Raw genomic sequence first — 17,657 nt, 5'->3', positions numbered from 1 at the left:
TCTCAGCTCATTACCTGTATAAAAGACACCTGGGAGCCAGAAATCTTTCTGATTGAGAGGGGGTCAAATACTTATTTCCCTCATTAAAATGCAAATCAATTTATAACATTTTTGACATGTGTTTTTCCAGATTTTTTTGTTGTTATTCTGTCTGTCACTGTTTAAATAAACCTACCATTCAAATTATAGACTGATCATTTCTTTGACAGTGGGCAAATGTACAAAATCAGCAGGGGATCAAATACCTTTTTCCCTCACTGTATATCTATCCTACCCTGCCTTTCTAAGGTCTTCGAAAGCCAAGTTAACAAACAGATTACCGACCATTTAGAATCCCACTGTACCTTCTCCACTATGCAATCTGGTTTCAGAGCTGGTCATGTGTGCACCTCAGCTACGCTCAAGGTCCTAAACGATATCATAACCGCCATCGATAAGAGACATTACTGTGTCGCCGTATTCATCGACCTGGCCAAGGCTTTCGACTCTGTCAATAGAGCTCCATTTTTATGGAATGGTCTGCCTACCCATGTGAGAGATGCAGACTCGGTCTCAACCTTTAAGTCTTTACTGAAGACTCATCTCTTCAGTGGGTCCTATGATTGAGTGTAGTCTGGCCCAGGAGTGTGAAGGTGAACGGAAAGGCTCTGGAGCAACGAACCGCCCTTGCTGTCTCTGCCTGGCCGGTTCCCCTCTCTCCACTGGGATTCTCTGCCTCTACCCTATTATAGGAGGGGTGCGTCACTTGAGTGGGTTGAGTCACTGACGTGGTCTTCCTGTCTGGGTTGGCGCCCCCCCTTGGGTTGTGCCGTGGCGGAGATCTTTGTGGGCTATACTCGGCCTTGTCTCAGGATGGTAAGTTGGTGGTTGAAGTGATCCCTTTAGTGGTGTGGGGGCTGTGCTTTGGCAAAGTGGGTGGGGTTATATCCTTCCTGTTTGGCCCTGTCCGGGGGTATCGTCAGATGGGGCCACAGTGTCTCCTGACCCCTCCTGTCTCAGCCTCCAGTATTTATGCTGCAGTAGTTTATGTGTCGGGGGGCTAGGGTCAGTCTGTTATATCTGGAGTATTTCTCCTGTCTTATCCGGTGTCGTGTGTGAATTTAAGTATGCTCTCTCTAATTCACTCTTTCTTTCTTTCTTTCTTTCTCTCTCTCGGAGGATCTGAGCCCTAGGACCATGCCTCAGGACTACCTGACATGATGACTCCTTGCTGTCCCCAGTCCACCTGGCCATGCTGCTGCTCCAGTTTCAACTGTTCTGCCTGCGGCTATGGAACCCTGACCTGTTCACCGGACGTGCTACCTGTCCCAGACCTGCTGTTTTCAACTCTCTAGAGACAGCAGGAGCGGTAGAGATACGAACAATGATCGGCTATGAAAAGCCAACTGACATTTACTCTTGAGGTGCTGACTTGTTGCACCCTCGACAACTGTGATTATTATTATTTGACCATGCTGGTCATTTATGAACATTTGAACATCTTGGCCATGTTCTGTTATAATCTCCACCCGGCACAGCCAGAAGAGGACTGGCCACCCCTCATAGCCTGGTTCATCTCTAGGTTTCTTCCTAGGTTTTGGCCTTTCTAGGGAGTTTTTCCTAGCCACCGCGCTTCTACACCTGCATTGCTTGCTGTTTGGGGTTATAGGCTGGGTTTCTGTACAGCACTTTGAGATATCAGCTGATGTAAGAAGGGCTATATAAATACATTTGATTTGATTTGAATCACCACATTCTTATCGGCAGACTCAACAGCCTTGGTTTCTCAAATGACTGCCTCTCCTGGTTCACCAACTACTTATCTGATAGAGTTCAGTGTGTCAAATTAGAGGGCCTGTTGTCCGGACCTCTGGCAGTCTCTATGGGGGTGCCACAGGGTTCAATTCTCAGGCCGACTCTCTTCTCTGTATACATCAATGATGTCACTCTTGCTGCTGGCGATTCTCTGATCCGCCTCTACGCAAATGACACCATTCTGTATACATCTGGCCCATCTTTGGATACTGTGTTAACCTCTCTTGGGTAGGGGGCAGTATTTTCACGTCCGGATGAAAAGCGTGCCCAAAGTAAACTGCCTGTTACTCAGGCCCAGAAGCTAGGATATGCATATAATTGGTAGAATTGAATAGAAACCACTCTAAAGTTTCTAAAACTGTTACAATCATGTCTGTGAGTATAACAGAACTGATATGGCAGGCGAAACACCGAGGACAAACATACAGTGCCTTGCGAAAGTATTCGGCCCCCTTGAACTTTTCGACCTTTTGCCACATTTCAGGCTTCAAACATAAAGATATAAAACTGTAATTTTTTGTGAAGAATCAACAACAAGTGGGACACAATTATGAAGTGGAACGAAATTTATTGGATATTTCAAACTTTTTTAACAAATAAAAAACTGAAAAATTGTCCGTGCAAAATGATTCAGCCCCTTTACTTTCAGTGCAGCAAACTCTCTCCAGAAGTTCAGTGAGGATCTCTGAATGATCCAATGTTGACCTAAATGACTAATGATGATAAATAGAATCCACCTGTGTATAATCAAGTCTCCGTATAAATGCACCTGCTCTGTGACAGTCTCAGAGGTCCGTTTAAAGCGCAGAGAGCATCATGAAGAACAAGGAACACACCAGGCAGGTCCGAGATACTGTTGTGGAGAAGTTTAAAGCTGGATTTGGATACAAAAAGATTTCCCAAGCTTTAAACATCCCAAGGAGCACTGTGCAAGCGATAATATTGAAATGGAAGGAGTATCAGACCATTGCAAATCTACGAAGACCCGGCCGTCCCTCGAAACTTTCAGCTCATACAAAGAGAAGACTGATCAGAGATGCAGCCAAGAGGCCCATGATCACTCTGGATGAACTGCAGAGATCTACAGCTGAGGTGGGAGACTCTATCCATAGGACAACAATCAGTCGTATACTGCACAAATCTGGCCTTTATGGAAGAGTGGCAAGAAGAAAGCCATTTCTTAAAGATATCCATAAAAAGTGTCGTTTAAAGTTTGCCACTAGCCACCTGGGAGACACACCAAACATGTGGAAGAAGGTGCTCTGGTCAGATGAAACCAAAATCAAACTTTTTGGCAACAATGCAAAACGTTATGTTTGGCGTAAAAGCAACACAGCTCATCACCCTGAACACACCATCCCCACTGTCAAACATGGTGGTGGCAGCATCATGGTTTGGGCCTGCTTTTCTTCAGCAGGGGCAGGGAAGATGGTTAAAATTGATGGGAAGATGGATGGAGCCAAATACAGGACCATTCTGGAAGAAAACCTGATGGAGTCTGCAAAAGACCTGAGACTGGGACGGAGATTTGTCTTCCAACAAGACAATGATCCAAAACATAAAGCAAAATCTACAATGAAATGGTTCACAAATAAACATATCCAGGTGTTAGAATGGCCAAGTCAAAGTCCAGACCTGAATCCAATCGAGAATCTGTGGAAAGAACTGAAAACTGCTGTTCACAAACGCTCTCCATCCAACCTCACTGAGCTTGAGCTGTTTTGCAAGGAGGAATGGGCAAAAATTTCAGTCTCTCGATGTGCAAAACTGATAGAGACATACCCCAAGCGACTTACAGCTGTAATCGCAGCAAAAGGTGGCGCTACAAAGTATTAACTTAAGGGGGCTGAATAATTTTGCACGGCCAATTTTTCCGTTTTTTATTTGTTAAAAAAGTTTGAAATATCCAATAAATTTCGTTCCACTTCATGATTGTGTCCCACTTGTTGTTGATTCTTCACAAAAAATTACAGTTTTATATCTTTATGTTTGAAACCTGAAATGTGGCAAAAGGTCGAAAAGTTCAAGGGGGCCGAATACTTTCGCAAGGCACTGTAAAAAAAAACATCAGCCTACCACTACTTTCAATGGCTGTCACTTTTATTATAAGGCGAAGTCCTCCCAGATTGCAGTTCCTAGGGCTTCCACTAGATGTCAACAGTCTTTAGAAAGAGTTTCAGGCTGGTTTTTGAAAAAATTTGCCAGAAATTGTAGTTTTTCTAGGTTGCTTCCATTTTGGCTGTAGTGTTTCCAAGCTCGTGAATCAGAGTGCGTTCTTTGGTATTTTTCTCCGGTAAAGACAATAATGATTCTCCGTCTTAAATTTTATGGTTTATTTACGTATTAGGGTACCTAAGGTTTGATTATAAACGTTGTTTGACTTGTTTGGAAAAGTTTATTAGTAACGTTTGGGATTCAATTTGTATGTATTTTGATGGAGGGAAAGTGGGTGGATTATTTTTTATTTAGATGTAAAGCAATGGGTGACTATATGCATATGATGTTAGAGAGAATAAATACATTTTTCATTTTGAGAGAACTTACAAATGTTATGCAGCAAATTATTGAAAATAAAGTGAACAATGTATCGTTCTACACAACCCACAATACATGGGTTAATGCAGAGCGTGTGCTAAAAATGGAGCAAATCATGAACCATGTAAGACATACGGGGGGAGAGTCTAGAATGGACACAACTGGTATCCCGTTTAGTGGATGATTCTGAAGAACTAGAAACACCCTTGTCTAAGGTTTTAGTTTATTTGTTTGAAACACCATTTAATTCTAAGATGTATCATATTTGTTGTTTATATACTTATATAACGGATGTGTGTGTTTTAAAAATTCAGCGATACAAGCCTGTAAATGTAAACCAAGTATACAAGGTGTTGCATGCTTGGGTCGTTGAGAAAACGGGTACTAATATCCTGCTAAGTATCCTGAATTGTCTGTATACGTAATACTTCATGTTTGCAAAAATAAAAATGAAAAATAAAAATGAAATGTTCTCGTTATTTGAAAGGGGCTCATTAATGTTATTGTACATCAGAGAGGCAAGAAGGATGGCGGAGTAGATGTTGAAAAATATTTATTATACCCCCTCTAACCCAGGGTCTTATGGGGGAAGGAGAGGTTCCAGAGAGCTATAGCTGAAGAAACAGGTAGCCGGTCAGGCGTTGCTCAAGTGAATGAATGGCTAGCAGAGCAGGAGGCATACACTGCATAAACCTGTGCCAAAACAATTTCCACGAAATATAGTTTTTTCCACTCATCCCTTGTCCCAGTTTCAGGCGGATCTATGTGACATGCAGGCCCTTGCAGATAAAAATGATGGAAATCGCTACATGCTACATGCTAACGGTTATAGATATTTTCTCTAAAATAGCATGTGTAAGGGTCTTAAAAAATAAGAGTGGGGCAGCGATGACCCGGGCCTTTGACTCTATCTTGAAGGAAGGAGGAGCACCCAAGAAAGTGCAGACTGACGGCGGTAAATAATTTTTTAATAGTACTTTTCAGAAACTCATGAAGAAGCACAATAGCGTACATTTTGCTAAAGGTTCTGATTTGAAAGCTTCAGTTGTTGAACGCTTTAACAGAACTTTGAAGGAGAGGATGTGGAAATACTTTACGGCTCACAACAGCCATAGATATGTGGATATAGTTCAAGATTTAGTAAAGCGTTACAACTCCAGCTACCATACAAGTATACGGATGAAGCCCTCCGAGGTCTCTTCTGAAAACTCTTTTCAAGTTTTTAAAAATCTGTATGGTTTGTTCCCCCTTCGCCGTAAGATTTTTTTTAATTTTAAATTCATAGTGGGGGACTTGGTACATATATCCAAGTTGAGGGGTGTTTTTGACAAAAAATATGAGCAAGGTTACAGCGATGAGTTGTTCACAGTTACCGAATGTCTACCACGTATACCCCCTGTCTACAAGTTAAAAGATTATGATGGGGAGCTTATAGAGGGTTCCTTTTATGAGAAGGAACTACAGAAGGTACAGATGGGTAAAGACAAAGTCTTTCACGTGGAGGAGATTCTGGATCAAAAGAGAGAAAAGGGTAAAAAATGGGTGTTGGTCCGTTGGAAAAACTGGCCCCAAAAGTTCAACAGTTGGGTATTAGAGCACGATGTGGTGGAGGCAGCAGGGGCTAACTTAAACCCTCATGCATGATAAAAACACCATCATTTGAGTGTACACAGGAGTGCATCATGGAGCACAATGGATTCTACCTGACTCTCCCCAGTAATGCGCCTGCACATATATATATATGAATAACCAAAGTTCGAATTATACAACCAATTTTCCAAAGCCTATAGAGTTATCAGAGGCCTGGGAAGTAGGTCTCAGCGAGATTACATACCCCCATAGTTGGTATAATATCAAAGATAAGGACTGGGATTTGTATTGCAAAAGGATATCGGAATCCCCAAAACTTATAAAGATTAAAAAAGGGTTCTATAGAACTGTAGAGAGGATCATCTCAGAGTTGAACAAACTCAAAACCCTGAACAATATGGAAATACTCTTGAACTACAACCCTATTCATAAATGTGTACAAATCTCAGGGGATGCTGATGGGGGTGTAAAGACCAGTGGTAATTTAGCCTACATGTTGGGGATGAGTTCCAGTAAATGGACGTATGTGAGAGATAAATTATTTCCATTCCCTGTGGATATACATGCAGGGTTTTACAACATATTTGTGTATACCAACATCATATCCTATCAAAGGGTAGGAGAAAGTTATGTGCCCCTCCTGAGAACAGTTCATATAGAGGGAAAGGATGGTGATGTAGTCACTGTTAACTATGACAAGCCACACTATGTACCTGTAAGCAAGAAATATATTGGAAACATTCTGGTTGAGCTTAAAACAGATCAGAACGAAAACATCGAATTTACTTATGGTAAAACGATTGTAAAACTCCACTTTAGACCCACCAAAACCTCTCTACATATCTAATATATTATTAGTATTTGTAACGCCCTGGCCATAGAGAGGGGGTTTTGTTCTTTATTTTGGTTAGGCCAGGGTGTTACATTGGGTGGGCGTTCTATGTTCGTTTTCTAGGTTTTTTGTATTTCTTTGTTTTGGGCCGTGTGTGGCTCCCAATCAGGCACAGCTGAAGTTCGTTGTTGCTGATTGGGAGTCACACATAAGGAGCATGTTTTTCCTTTGGGTTTTGTGGGTAATTGTTTCTGTTGAGTGTTTTGCACCTGACAGGACTGTTTGGCTGTCAGTTTTCTCGTTTTGTTTTGTGTAGTGTTCTTTATTAAATTAATATCATGATGAACACTAACGCCGCTGCGCCTTGGTCTACTCTCTCTCCCGACAGCCGTTACAGAATTACCCACCAAAAACGGACCAAAGCGCACGGTGTCCCCAGTACGCGTGGAGAGCCCGGTGCATTACATCGCAGCTCCAAACATCTACAGGGGGAGATTGGGCATCGAGCCAGGATGGGTTGTGCAGGCCGTGCGCTCTAGACCTCCAGTGCGTCTTCAGGACTCGGTCTATCCTGTGCCGCTTCCACGGACCAGGCCTCCAGTGGGTCTCCCCATCCTGGTCAGTCCTGTGCCTGCTCCACGGACCAGGCCTCCAGTGGGTCTCCCCATCCTGGTCTCTCCTGTGTCGCCTCCACGGACCAGGCCTCCAGTGGGTCTCCCCATCCTGGTTAAGCCTGTGCCTCCTCCACGGACCAGGCCTCCAGTGGGTCTCCCCATCCTGGTCTCTCCTGTGCCGCCTCCACGGACCAGGCCTCCAGTGGGTCTGCCCATCCTGGTCTCTCCTGTGCCGCCTCCACGGACCAGGCCTCCAGTGGGTCTCCCTATCCTGGTCCGTCCTGTGCCACCTCCCAGGACTAGGCCTCCAGTGGGTCTCCCCATCCTGGTCAAGCCTGTGCCTCCTCCACGGACCAGGCCTCCAGTGGGTCTCCCCATCCTGGTCCGTCCTGTGCCGCCTCCTAGGACTAGGCCTCCAGTGGGTCTCGCCAGTCCAGAGCCGCCAGAGCTGCCCGCCAGTCCGGAGCCGCCAGAGCCGCCCGCCTGTCCAGAGCCGCCAGAGCCACCCGCCTGCCCGGAGCCGCCAGAGCCGCCTGCCTGCCCGGAGCCGCCAGAGCCGCCCGCCTGTCCGGAGCCGCCAGAGCCGCCCGCCTGTCCGGAGCCGCCAGAACCGCCCACCTGTCCGGAGCAGTCAGAGCCGCCCGCCAGCCCGGTGAGTCCTGTGCCTGTGCCTAGGGCCAGGCCTCTTGCATGTCTCCTCTGCCTGGTGAATCCTGGGTCAGTGCCGCCGGAGCCGCCAGGGACGCCCGCCAGCCGGGCGCAGCCAGAGCCACCCGCCAGTCCGGAGCCGCCAGAGCCGCCCGCCAGTCAGGAGCCGCCAGAGCCTCCCGCCAGTCAGGAGCCACCAGAGCCGCCCGCCTGTCCGGAGCCGCCAGAGCCGCCCGCCTGTCCGGAGCCGCCAGAGCCGCCCACCTGTCCGGAGCCGCCAGAGCCGCCCGTTAGTCCGGAGCCGCCAGAGCCGCCCGCCAGTCAGGAGCCGCCAGAGCCGCCCGCCTGTCCGGAGCCGCCAGAGCCCGCCAACCAGATCACAGTGAGGTACAGTTACCCGCTACCTCTCTTAGCCAGTGCAATAGAGTCAATGCATGGTGCGCGCTTCTTCACAAAATTGGATCTCAGGAGCGCTTACAACCTGGTGCGTATCCAGGAGGGAGACGAGTGGAAGACGGCTTTTAGTACCACCTCAGGGCACTATGAGTACCTCGTCATGCCGTACGGGTTGATGAATGCTTCATCAGTCTTCCAGGCCTTTGTAGATGAGATTTTCAGGGACCTGCACGGCAGGGTGTAGTGGTGTATATTGATGACATTCTGATATACTCCGCTAAAATATCTGTGCAAGACTTTTACAATCTATTCCTGGCTACCGGGAGGCATCTAAAAGAGCTCTCTTTACCTATTGACAGAAATGATTTTGCAGAGGGTTACACATTGTATGCATTCAATTTATCACCTGATGATGACACCTCAGGAAATCTGTCTGTGGTGTCCCAAGGTAACCTCAGGCTGGAAATGCGTTTCCGTACACCTTTAGCCTGGACAGTTAGCATGATTGTTTTTGTATGCTCTGATTCAATCTTGGAAGTGAATGCCCGAAGACAAGTCTTAGTGGATTATTATTAATTAAGGATTTTTGAGCAAAGACATGAATACCCAAGAGCTAGAAGGTCTCATGAGCCGCTTGATTGGAAAACAATTTTGTGGAGTGTGGGCTGATTGAGTCGGTATTACCGACATGTTTCAAGCAGACCACCATAGTCCCTGTGCCCAAGAACACAAAGGCAACCTGCCTAAATTACTACAGACCCGTAGCACTCACGCCCGTAGCCATGAAGTGCTTTGAAAGGTTGGTAATGGCTCACATCAACTCCATTATCCCAGTAACCCTAGACCCTAGTAACCCTAGACCCACTCCAATTTGCATACCGCCCAAACAGATCCACAGATGATGCAATCTCTATTGCACTCCACACTGCCTTTTCCCACCTGGACAAAAGAGAATGAGAATGCTATTCATTGACTACAGCTCAGCAATCAACACAAGCTCATCACTAAGCTAAGGATCCTGGGACTAAACACCTCCCTCTGCAACTGGATCCTGGACTTCCTGACGGGCCGCCCCAGGTGGTGATGTTAGGTAGCAACACATCTGCCACGCTGATCCTCAACACTGGAGCTCCACAGGGGTGCGTGCTCAGTCCCCTCCTGTACTCCCTGTTCACCCACGACTGCACGGCCAGGCACGACTCCAACACCATCATTAAGTTTGCAGACGACACAACAGTGGTAGGCCTGATCACCGACAATGACGAGACAGCCTATAGGGAGGAGGTCAGAGACCTGGCCTGGTGGTGCCAGAATAACAACCTATCCTTCAACGTAACCAAGACTAAGGAGATGATTGTGGACTACAGGAAAAGGAGGACCGAGCACGCCCCCATTCTCATCGACAGGGCTGTAGTGGAGCAGGCTTAGAGCTTCAAGTTCCTTGGTGTCCACATCAACAACAAACTACAATGGTCAAAACACACCAAGACAGTCATGAAGAGGGCATGACAAAGCCTATTCCCCCTCAGAAAACTAAAAAGATTTGGCATGGGTCCTGAGATCCTTAAAAGGTTCTACAGCTGCAACATCGAGAGCATCCTGACTGGTTGCATCACTGCCTGGTACGGCAATTGCTCGGCCTCTGACCGCAAGGCAGAGGGTAGTGCGTACGGCCCAGTACATCACTGGGGCTAAACTGCCTGCCATCCAGGACCTCTACACCAGGCGGTGTCAAAGGAAGGCCCTAAAAATTGTCAAAGACCCCAGCCACCCCAGTCATAGACTGTTCTCTCTACTACCGCATGGCAAGCGGCACCGGAGTGCCAAGTCTAGGACAAAAAGACTTCTCAACAGTTTTTACCCCCAAGCCATAAGACTCCTGAACAGGTAATCAAATGGCTACCCGGACTATTTGCATTGTGTGCCCCCTCTTTTTACACTGCTGCTACTCTCTGTTTATCATATATGCATAGTCACTTTAACTATACATTCATGTACATACTACCTCAATTGGGCCGACCAACCAGTGCTCCTGCACATTGGCTAACCGGGCTATCTGCATTGAGTCCCACCCACCACCCGCCAACCCCTCTTTTACACTACTGCTACTCTATGTTCATCATATATGCATAGTCACTTTAACCATATCTACATGTACAGTGGGGAAAAAAAGTCTTTAGTCAGCCACCAATTGTGCAAGTTCTCCCACTTAAAAAGATGAGAGAGGCCTGTAATTTTCATCATAGGTACACGTCAACAATGACAGACAAAATGAGAAAAAAAAATCCAGAAAATCACATTGTAGGATTTTTAATGAATTTATTTACAAATTATGGTGGAAAATAAGTATTTGGTCACCTACAAACAAGCAAGATTTCTGTCTCTCACAGACCTGTAACTTCTTCTTTAAGAGGCTCCTCTGTCCTCCACTCGTTACCTGTATTAATGGCACCTGTTTGAACTTGTTATCAGTATAAAAGACACCTGTCCACAACCTCAAACAGTCACACTCCAAACTCCACTATGGCCAAGACAAAAGAGCTGTCAAAGGACACCAGAAACAAAATTGTAGACCTGCACCAGGCTGGGAAGACTGAATCTGCAATAGGTAAGCAGCTTGGTTTGAAGAAATCAACTGTGGGAGCAATTATTAGGAAATGGAAGACATACAAGACCACTGATAATCTCCCTCGATCTGGGGCTCCACGCAAGATCTCACCCCGTGGGGTCAAAATGATCACAAGAACGGTGAGCAAAAATCCCAGAACCACACGGGGGGACCTAGTGAATGACCTGCAGAGAGCTGGGACCAAAGTTACAAAGCCTACCATCAGTAACACACTACGCCGCCAGGGACTCAAATCCTGCAGTGCCAGACGTGTCCCCCTGCTTAAGCCAGTACATGTCCAGGCCCGTCTGAAGTTTGCTAGAGAGCATTTGGATGATCCAGAAGAGGATTGGGAGAATGTCATATGGTCAGATGAAACCAAAATAGAACTTTTTGGTAAAAACTCAACTCGTCGTGTTTGGAGGACAAAGCATGCTGAGTTGCATCCAAAGAACACCATACCTACTGTGAAGCATGGGGGTGGAAACATCATGCTTTGGGGCTGTTTTTCTGCAAAGGGACCAGGACGACTGATCCGTGTAAAGGAAAGAATGAATGGGGCCATGTATCGTGGGATTTTGAGTGAAAACCTCCTTCCATCAGCAAGGGCATTGAAGATGAAACGTGGCTGGGTCTTTCAGCATGACAATGATCCCAAACACACCACCCGGGCAACGAAAGAGTGGCTTCGTAAGAAGCATTTCAAGGTCCTGGAGTGGCCTAGCCAGTCTCCAGATCTCAACCCCATAGAAAATCTTTGGAGGGAGTTGAAAGTCCGTGTTGCCCAGCGACAGCCCCAAAACATCACTGCTCTAGAGGAGATCTGCATGGAGGAATGGGCCAAAATACCAGCAACAGTGTGTGAAAACCTTGTGAAGACTTACAAAAAACCTTTGACCTGTGTCATTGCCAACAAAGGGTATATAACAAAGTATTGAGATAAACTTTTGTTATTGACCAAATACTTATTTTCCACCATAATTTGCAAATAAATTCATTAAAAATCCTACACTGTACATTCCCCACTGTACATACTACCTCAATCAGCCTGAATAACCAGTGTCTGTATGTAGCCTCGCTACTTTTATAGCCTCGCTACTGTATATAGCCTGTCAATTTACTGTTGTTTTATTTCTTTACCTACCTATTGTTTATCTAGTACCTTTTTTGCACTATTGGTTAGAGCCTGTAAGTAAGCATTTCACTGTTTTATTCGGCGCACGTGACAAATAAACTTTGATTTGATTTGACTGAGGCCTATTTATTGCCTTACCTCCCTTATCCTACCTCATTTGCACACACTGTATATATACTTTTTCTATTGTATTATTGACTGTATGTTTGTTTATTCCATGTGTAACTCTGTGTTGCTGTATGTGTCGAACTGCTTTGCTTTATCTTGGCCAGGTTAAATAAAGCAAAAATTAAAAAAAATGTAAAATTACACCCCCTCCATCCATCTCACACCGCACACCTCACACAACCCCCCCATCCATCTCACACCTCACACACGCCCATCCACCTCACACGTCACGTCGCACACCTCACACCCCCCCTCCATCCACCTCACACCTCACACCCCCCCATCCACTTCACATCTCACACTGTCACGTCCTGAACAGTAAAAGAGGTTATTTGTTAGTGTAGTTTGGTCAGGACGTGGCAGGGGTGTGTTTGTTTTGTGTTGTCGGGGTTTTTGGGTTGTGTTCTATGTTTTGTATTTCTATGTTCTATTTTCTATTTTTTCTATTTCTATGTCTAGTTTATTGTTTTGACCTTCAGTTGGAGGCAGCTGTTCCTCATTGCCTCTAATTGAAGGTCCTATTTAGTAGGGGTGTTTTTTCTATGGTATTTGTGGGTAGTTGTTTCCTGTTTAGTGTTTGTTGCACCTGACAAGACTGTTTTCGTCGTTCTTTTTGTTCAGTGTTCATTTTTTTGTTTAATAAAGAAGATAATGAGCATTCACATTCCCGCTGCATTTTGGTCCAATTCATACGATGCCCGTGACACACACACCCCTCATCCACCTCAAACCTCACACAGCCCCCATCCACCTCACACATCACAACCCCCATCCATCTCACACCCCCACATCCACCTCACACCCCCACATCCACCTCACACCTTATGCCGCACAACTCACACACACCCCATCCACCTCACACCTTACACACACCCCATCCACTTCACACCTCACTCCCCCATCCACCTCACACCTTACACACACCCCATCCACCTCACACCTCACACCCCCTCCATCCACCTCACACCTCACACCTTACACACACCCCACCCACCTCACACCTCACACCTCACACCCCCTCCATCCACCTCACAACTCACACACCCCCATCCACCTCACACCTCACACCCCTCCATCCACCTCACAACTCACACACACCCCATCCACCTCACACCTACCACACACCCCCCATCCACCTCACTCCTCACACCCCCATCCACCTCACAACTCACGCCTCACACCCCCCCATCCACCTCACACCTCACACCCCCTCCATCCACCTCACACACACCCCATCCACCTCACACCTCACACCCCCCATCCACCTCACACCTCACACCCCTCCATCCACCTCACACACACCCCATCCACCTCACACCTCACACCCCCATCCACCTCACACCTCACACCCCCTCCATCCACCTCACACCTCACACTCCCTCCCTCCATCCACCTCACACCCCCCATCCACCTCACACCCCCTCCATCCACCTCACACCCCCCCATCCACCTCACACCTCACACCCCCTCCATCCACCTCACACCTCACACCCCCTCCATCCACCTCACACCTCACACCCCCTCCATCCACCTCACACACACCCCCTCCATCCACCTCACACCTCACACCCCCATCCACCTCACACCTCACACCCCCTCCATCCACCTCACACCACACACCCCATCCACCTCACACCTCACACCCCCATCCACCTCACACCTCACACCCCCTCCATCCACCTCACACCTCACACCCCCTCCATCCACCTCACACCCCCCCATCCTACTCACACCTCACACCCCCATCCACCTCACACACACCCCATCCACCTCACACCTCACACCCCCCCATCCACCTCACACCTCACACCCCCTCCATCCACCTCACAACTCACACACACCCCATCCACCTCACACCTACCACACACCCCCCATCCACCTCACACCTCACACCCCCATCCACCTCACAACTCACGCCTCACACCCCCCATCCACCTCACACCTCACACCCCCTCCATCCACCTCACACACACCCCATCCACCTCACACCTCACACCCCCCATCCACCTCACACCTCACACCCCCTCCATCCACCTCACACACACCCCATCCACCTCACACCTCACACCCCCCATCCACCTCACACCTCACACCCCTCCATCCACCTCACACCTCACACTCCCTCCATCCACCTCACACCCCCCATCCACCTCACACCCCCTCCATCCACCTCACACCCCCCCATCCACCTCACACCTCACACCCCCTCCATCCACCTCACACCTCACACCCCCTCCATCCACCTCACACCTCACACCCCCTCCATCCACCTCACACACACCCCCTCCATCCACCTCACACCTCACACCCCCATCCACCTCACACCTCACACCCCCTCCATCCACCTCACACCACACACCCCATCCACCTCACACCTCACACCCCCCATCCACCTCACACCTCACACCCCCTCCATCCACCTCACACCTCACACCCCCTCCATCCACCTCACACACCCCCCCATCCTACTCACACCTCACACCCCCCATCCACCTCACACACACCCCATCCTACTCACACCTCACACCCCCTCCATCCACCTCACACCTGCAAGCCTGAGGGATAAAGGAGGTAAAACACTCCATGAACAAGGTATTTGTATTATGCAACATTGATACTTGATAGGAGTTTAGGTTAAATCATTATTGAAATATATACCATCTGGTCCTCAGAGGACCAGAGTGCAAAATGTGCAGAAACTAACTGAAATCATAGCTGAACACCGAATATATATACTTTGGTTCCCTTTCAATCTAAACTGGTAAACTGGTTTTGGGGGTTATTAAAGAACTGACATGCTTACAGTTCAAATTATTTGTGTTTCACCTTGTAAACATTATTTCAAACATGCAGAGAAAGAAGAGTAATTAATATTGAGAAATGGGTTTGATTGAATAAGGTCTTGATTAAATAAGGTCTTGATTGAATACGGTCTTGATTAAATAAGGTCTTTAATATTGTCACGACACCTACGGAAGGTGGCGCCCCTCCTCGCCCGGGCGGCGCTCGGCGGTCGTCGTCGCCGGCCTATTAGCTGCCACCGATTTATGTTTCACGTTCTGTTAGTTAGGCGTAGGTTAGTTATGCACCTGTTTTGTGTTAATTGTTAGTGGGGAAGGGTATTTAGGCTAGCTAGTTAGGTTTGTGGTTTGTGCGGGATTGTTCGTTGTCAGGGTTGTTTGTTTGTTTGTTTGTTTGTTTGTTTGTTTGTTTGTTATGAAGTTCTGAAGTTCTGTGTTTTTCCCCTCTTGGAGTTACGTGTTGTTTTTGGGCTGCGTCCCTGGTGAACGTTCTTTAAAGGGTGGTGCCTTTATTTTTGCACACCCTGCACTTCGTTCTTTGCATATTTTTCTGTGTGAATATTTTATTAAACTTTATTCCCGGAATCATCCGTCTCCTGCGCCTGACTCCACCTCTCCTGATTACTCATCCACCCGTTGTGATAAATATATAATTAATGTTACACCAAATTCCAAAACCTGATTGTAATAGATTGTGATTATGCACATGTATGGAGTATCAAAGTAGCGTGTTCACCTGTATGAGTAGATGGGCTTGGGGAAGGACTGCATGCTACTGTCCTGATGGGTTGGAGTGGAGAGGCACTGGAGAGAGAACCGAGAACTTTTAGATTTTCCACTGGTAGAATACACACCTGGTGAGAACTAGAGAGAACACAAACACACATGGGTGCGCGCATACATACACACATTGTTACACCAGAACTTGTATTACTTTAGCAACAAAGTGAGTACACAGTGAGGTTTTCCGAACCGCACAGCTGTGTTCTGCAAACCCTATCCTGTTACAAGTTCACGGTATGATATAACCAAGCCCTGTTGGCAAAGTGTTATTTTCCTTGGCAAGGTATTTGACAAGTTATTTGGCAGAGTGGCACTAACCCTTGAAAAGATATGCAGTACCGTAGGTAGTTTCTGTGTCAACCAACTTATACAGTGCCAAAATCCCACCCAAACCAACAGTTTGTAGTCCTAAAAAATAGAAATTAGTTTTGTTCTTTGAGAGAATATTAGTCAGTTAACTGGACATTTATGAATTATGAAGCCTTAAAGTGCTTTGTGTGCTTGTTTTGATAACATAAATGCATCAAAATTCAAAAAATTTTACGTTAGCAGATTAAGATTATCTCATAGAACAAAACATATACTATAAGATCTCCTAAACCCGTGTTACCGTAGACCTTATTTTCTGCGTTTATCCAAAAACCCTACAAAACCCCCTCCGTTAGTGCCTGCAAAAAAGACACCATTACTATTGCGCTCTATAGCCTACCAAAACCACCCTATTGAGTTAAGCGCCTCTAAGAACCTCCCCCTTAAGTTAACCCCTCCCCCTGTACTTTGGTCCTGCCCACTCACCTGCTGCAGTGGGACTAGGGGGCTGTAGGAGGCATGGCCTTGGGACAGGAAGCAGGAAGGTTCCTTGGGTGCAGCCAGTGGTTCTGGGTAAGAGTGCTGGGAGCCCTGCTGTGTTGAATGAAGGGAATGAATGAAGATAAATGTATTATACAAGTAATGAAATCTGAGGAAACTCATTGGCAGCATTGGTATCATTGTGATGTGTGTGTGTGTGTGTGTGTGTGTGTGTGTGTGTGTGTGTGTGTGTGTGTGTGTGTGTGTGTGTGTGTGTGTGTGTGTGTGTGTGTGTGTGTGTGTGTGTGTGTGTGTGTGGATAGGAGCTGTAGGTATGATTGAGAGATCTGTCTATGGGGAACTGCTTACGGGTGGGGCTCTCCTCAATGGCCATGTACATTTGGGTATGGTACTACTGTTAGTGTGTACTATGAATGAATAGCCAATTAGAGTATGAGTATCACTGTATCATACCATCAGTCTGGAAGCTTGGAAACTCCCGTTGTATGGATCCCAGCATGTCTGTTCCTCACTGGTAGATGTGTATGTGTCAGTGAAGCTATCTGGAGCCTCCACCTCTCTGAGACAGATGAAGGGATGAGACCCAGGGGGACCAGGGGCCAGGCAACCCGTGGCAACCCCACCATTGCTGAACTGACGACGGTAGGGGTGGAAGCGGTCAGCTGACACTGACCCTAAGTTTGACCTTTGACTCTGTGTTACCATGGCTCCATCAATGCTGTGTCTCCTACAGGTCTCTGCAGCGGCATTTCTCTGTCTGTAGGTGGCGCTTTCTCTCTCCCGCTGGGCAGTGGTAAATGACACAGCACTGCTCTCATCACACTGAGGAGAGATTAATATACAAATTGTTAGCTGGTTATTTAGCAACATCCAGAATCTCCTGGCTGGCATCTGCAATCATGAAACAATGCAAGGAAATAGCCAAGAAACACATACATTTTAT

At 47.0% G+C, this 17,657-nt stretch overlaps 1 protein-coding gene across 1 annotated transcript in view; it reads right to left on the bottom strand.

Annotated features, from left to right (window-relative positions):
* The window catches only part of LOC106612922 (forkhead box protein N1), a 36,381-nt gene that overhangs the window by 9,313 nt on the left and 9,411 nt on the right, over positions 1-17,657 (bottom strand). Inside the window, exons 3-5 of the mRNA XM_045687092.1 lie at positions 17,168-17,536; positions 16,700-16,807; positions 15,858-15,925 (exon numbers count right to left, since the gene is read on the bottom strand). Coding sequence (XP_045543048.1) covers positions 15,858-15,925; positions 16,700-16,807; positions 17,168-17,536 — 545 coding nt within the window. The remainder of the gene's footprint in view (positions 1-15,857; positions 15,926-16,699; positions 16,808-17,167; positions 17,537-17,657) is intronic.

This window comes from Salmo salar, chromosome ssa09 (assembly GCF_905237065.1).
Source record: "Salmo salar chromosome ssa09, Ssal_v3.1, whole genome shotgun sequence".
Classification (NCBI taxonomy): Eukaryota; Metazoa; Chordata; class Actinopteri; order Salmoniformes; family Salmonidae; genus Salmo; species Salmo salar.
The sequence above is the reverse complement of the archived record's forward strand: the minus strand, read 5'-3'. Positions and strand labels throughout refer to the sequence as shown.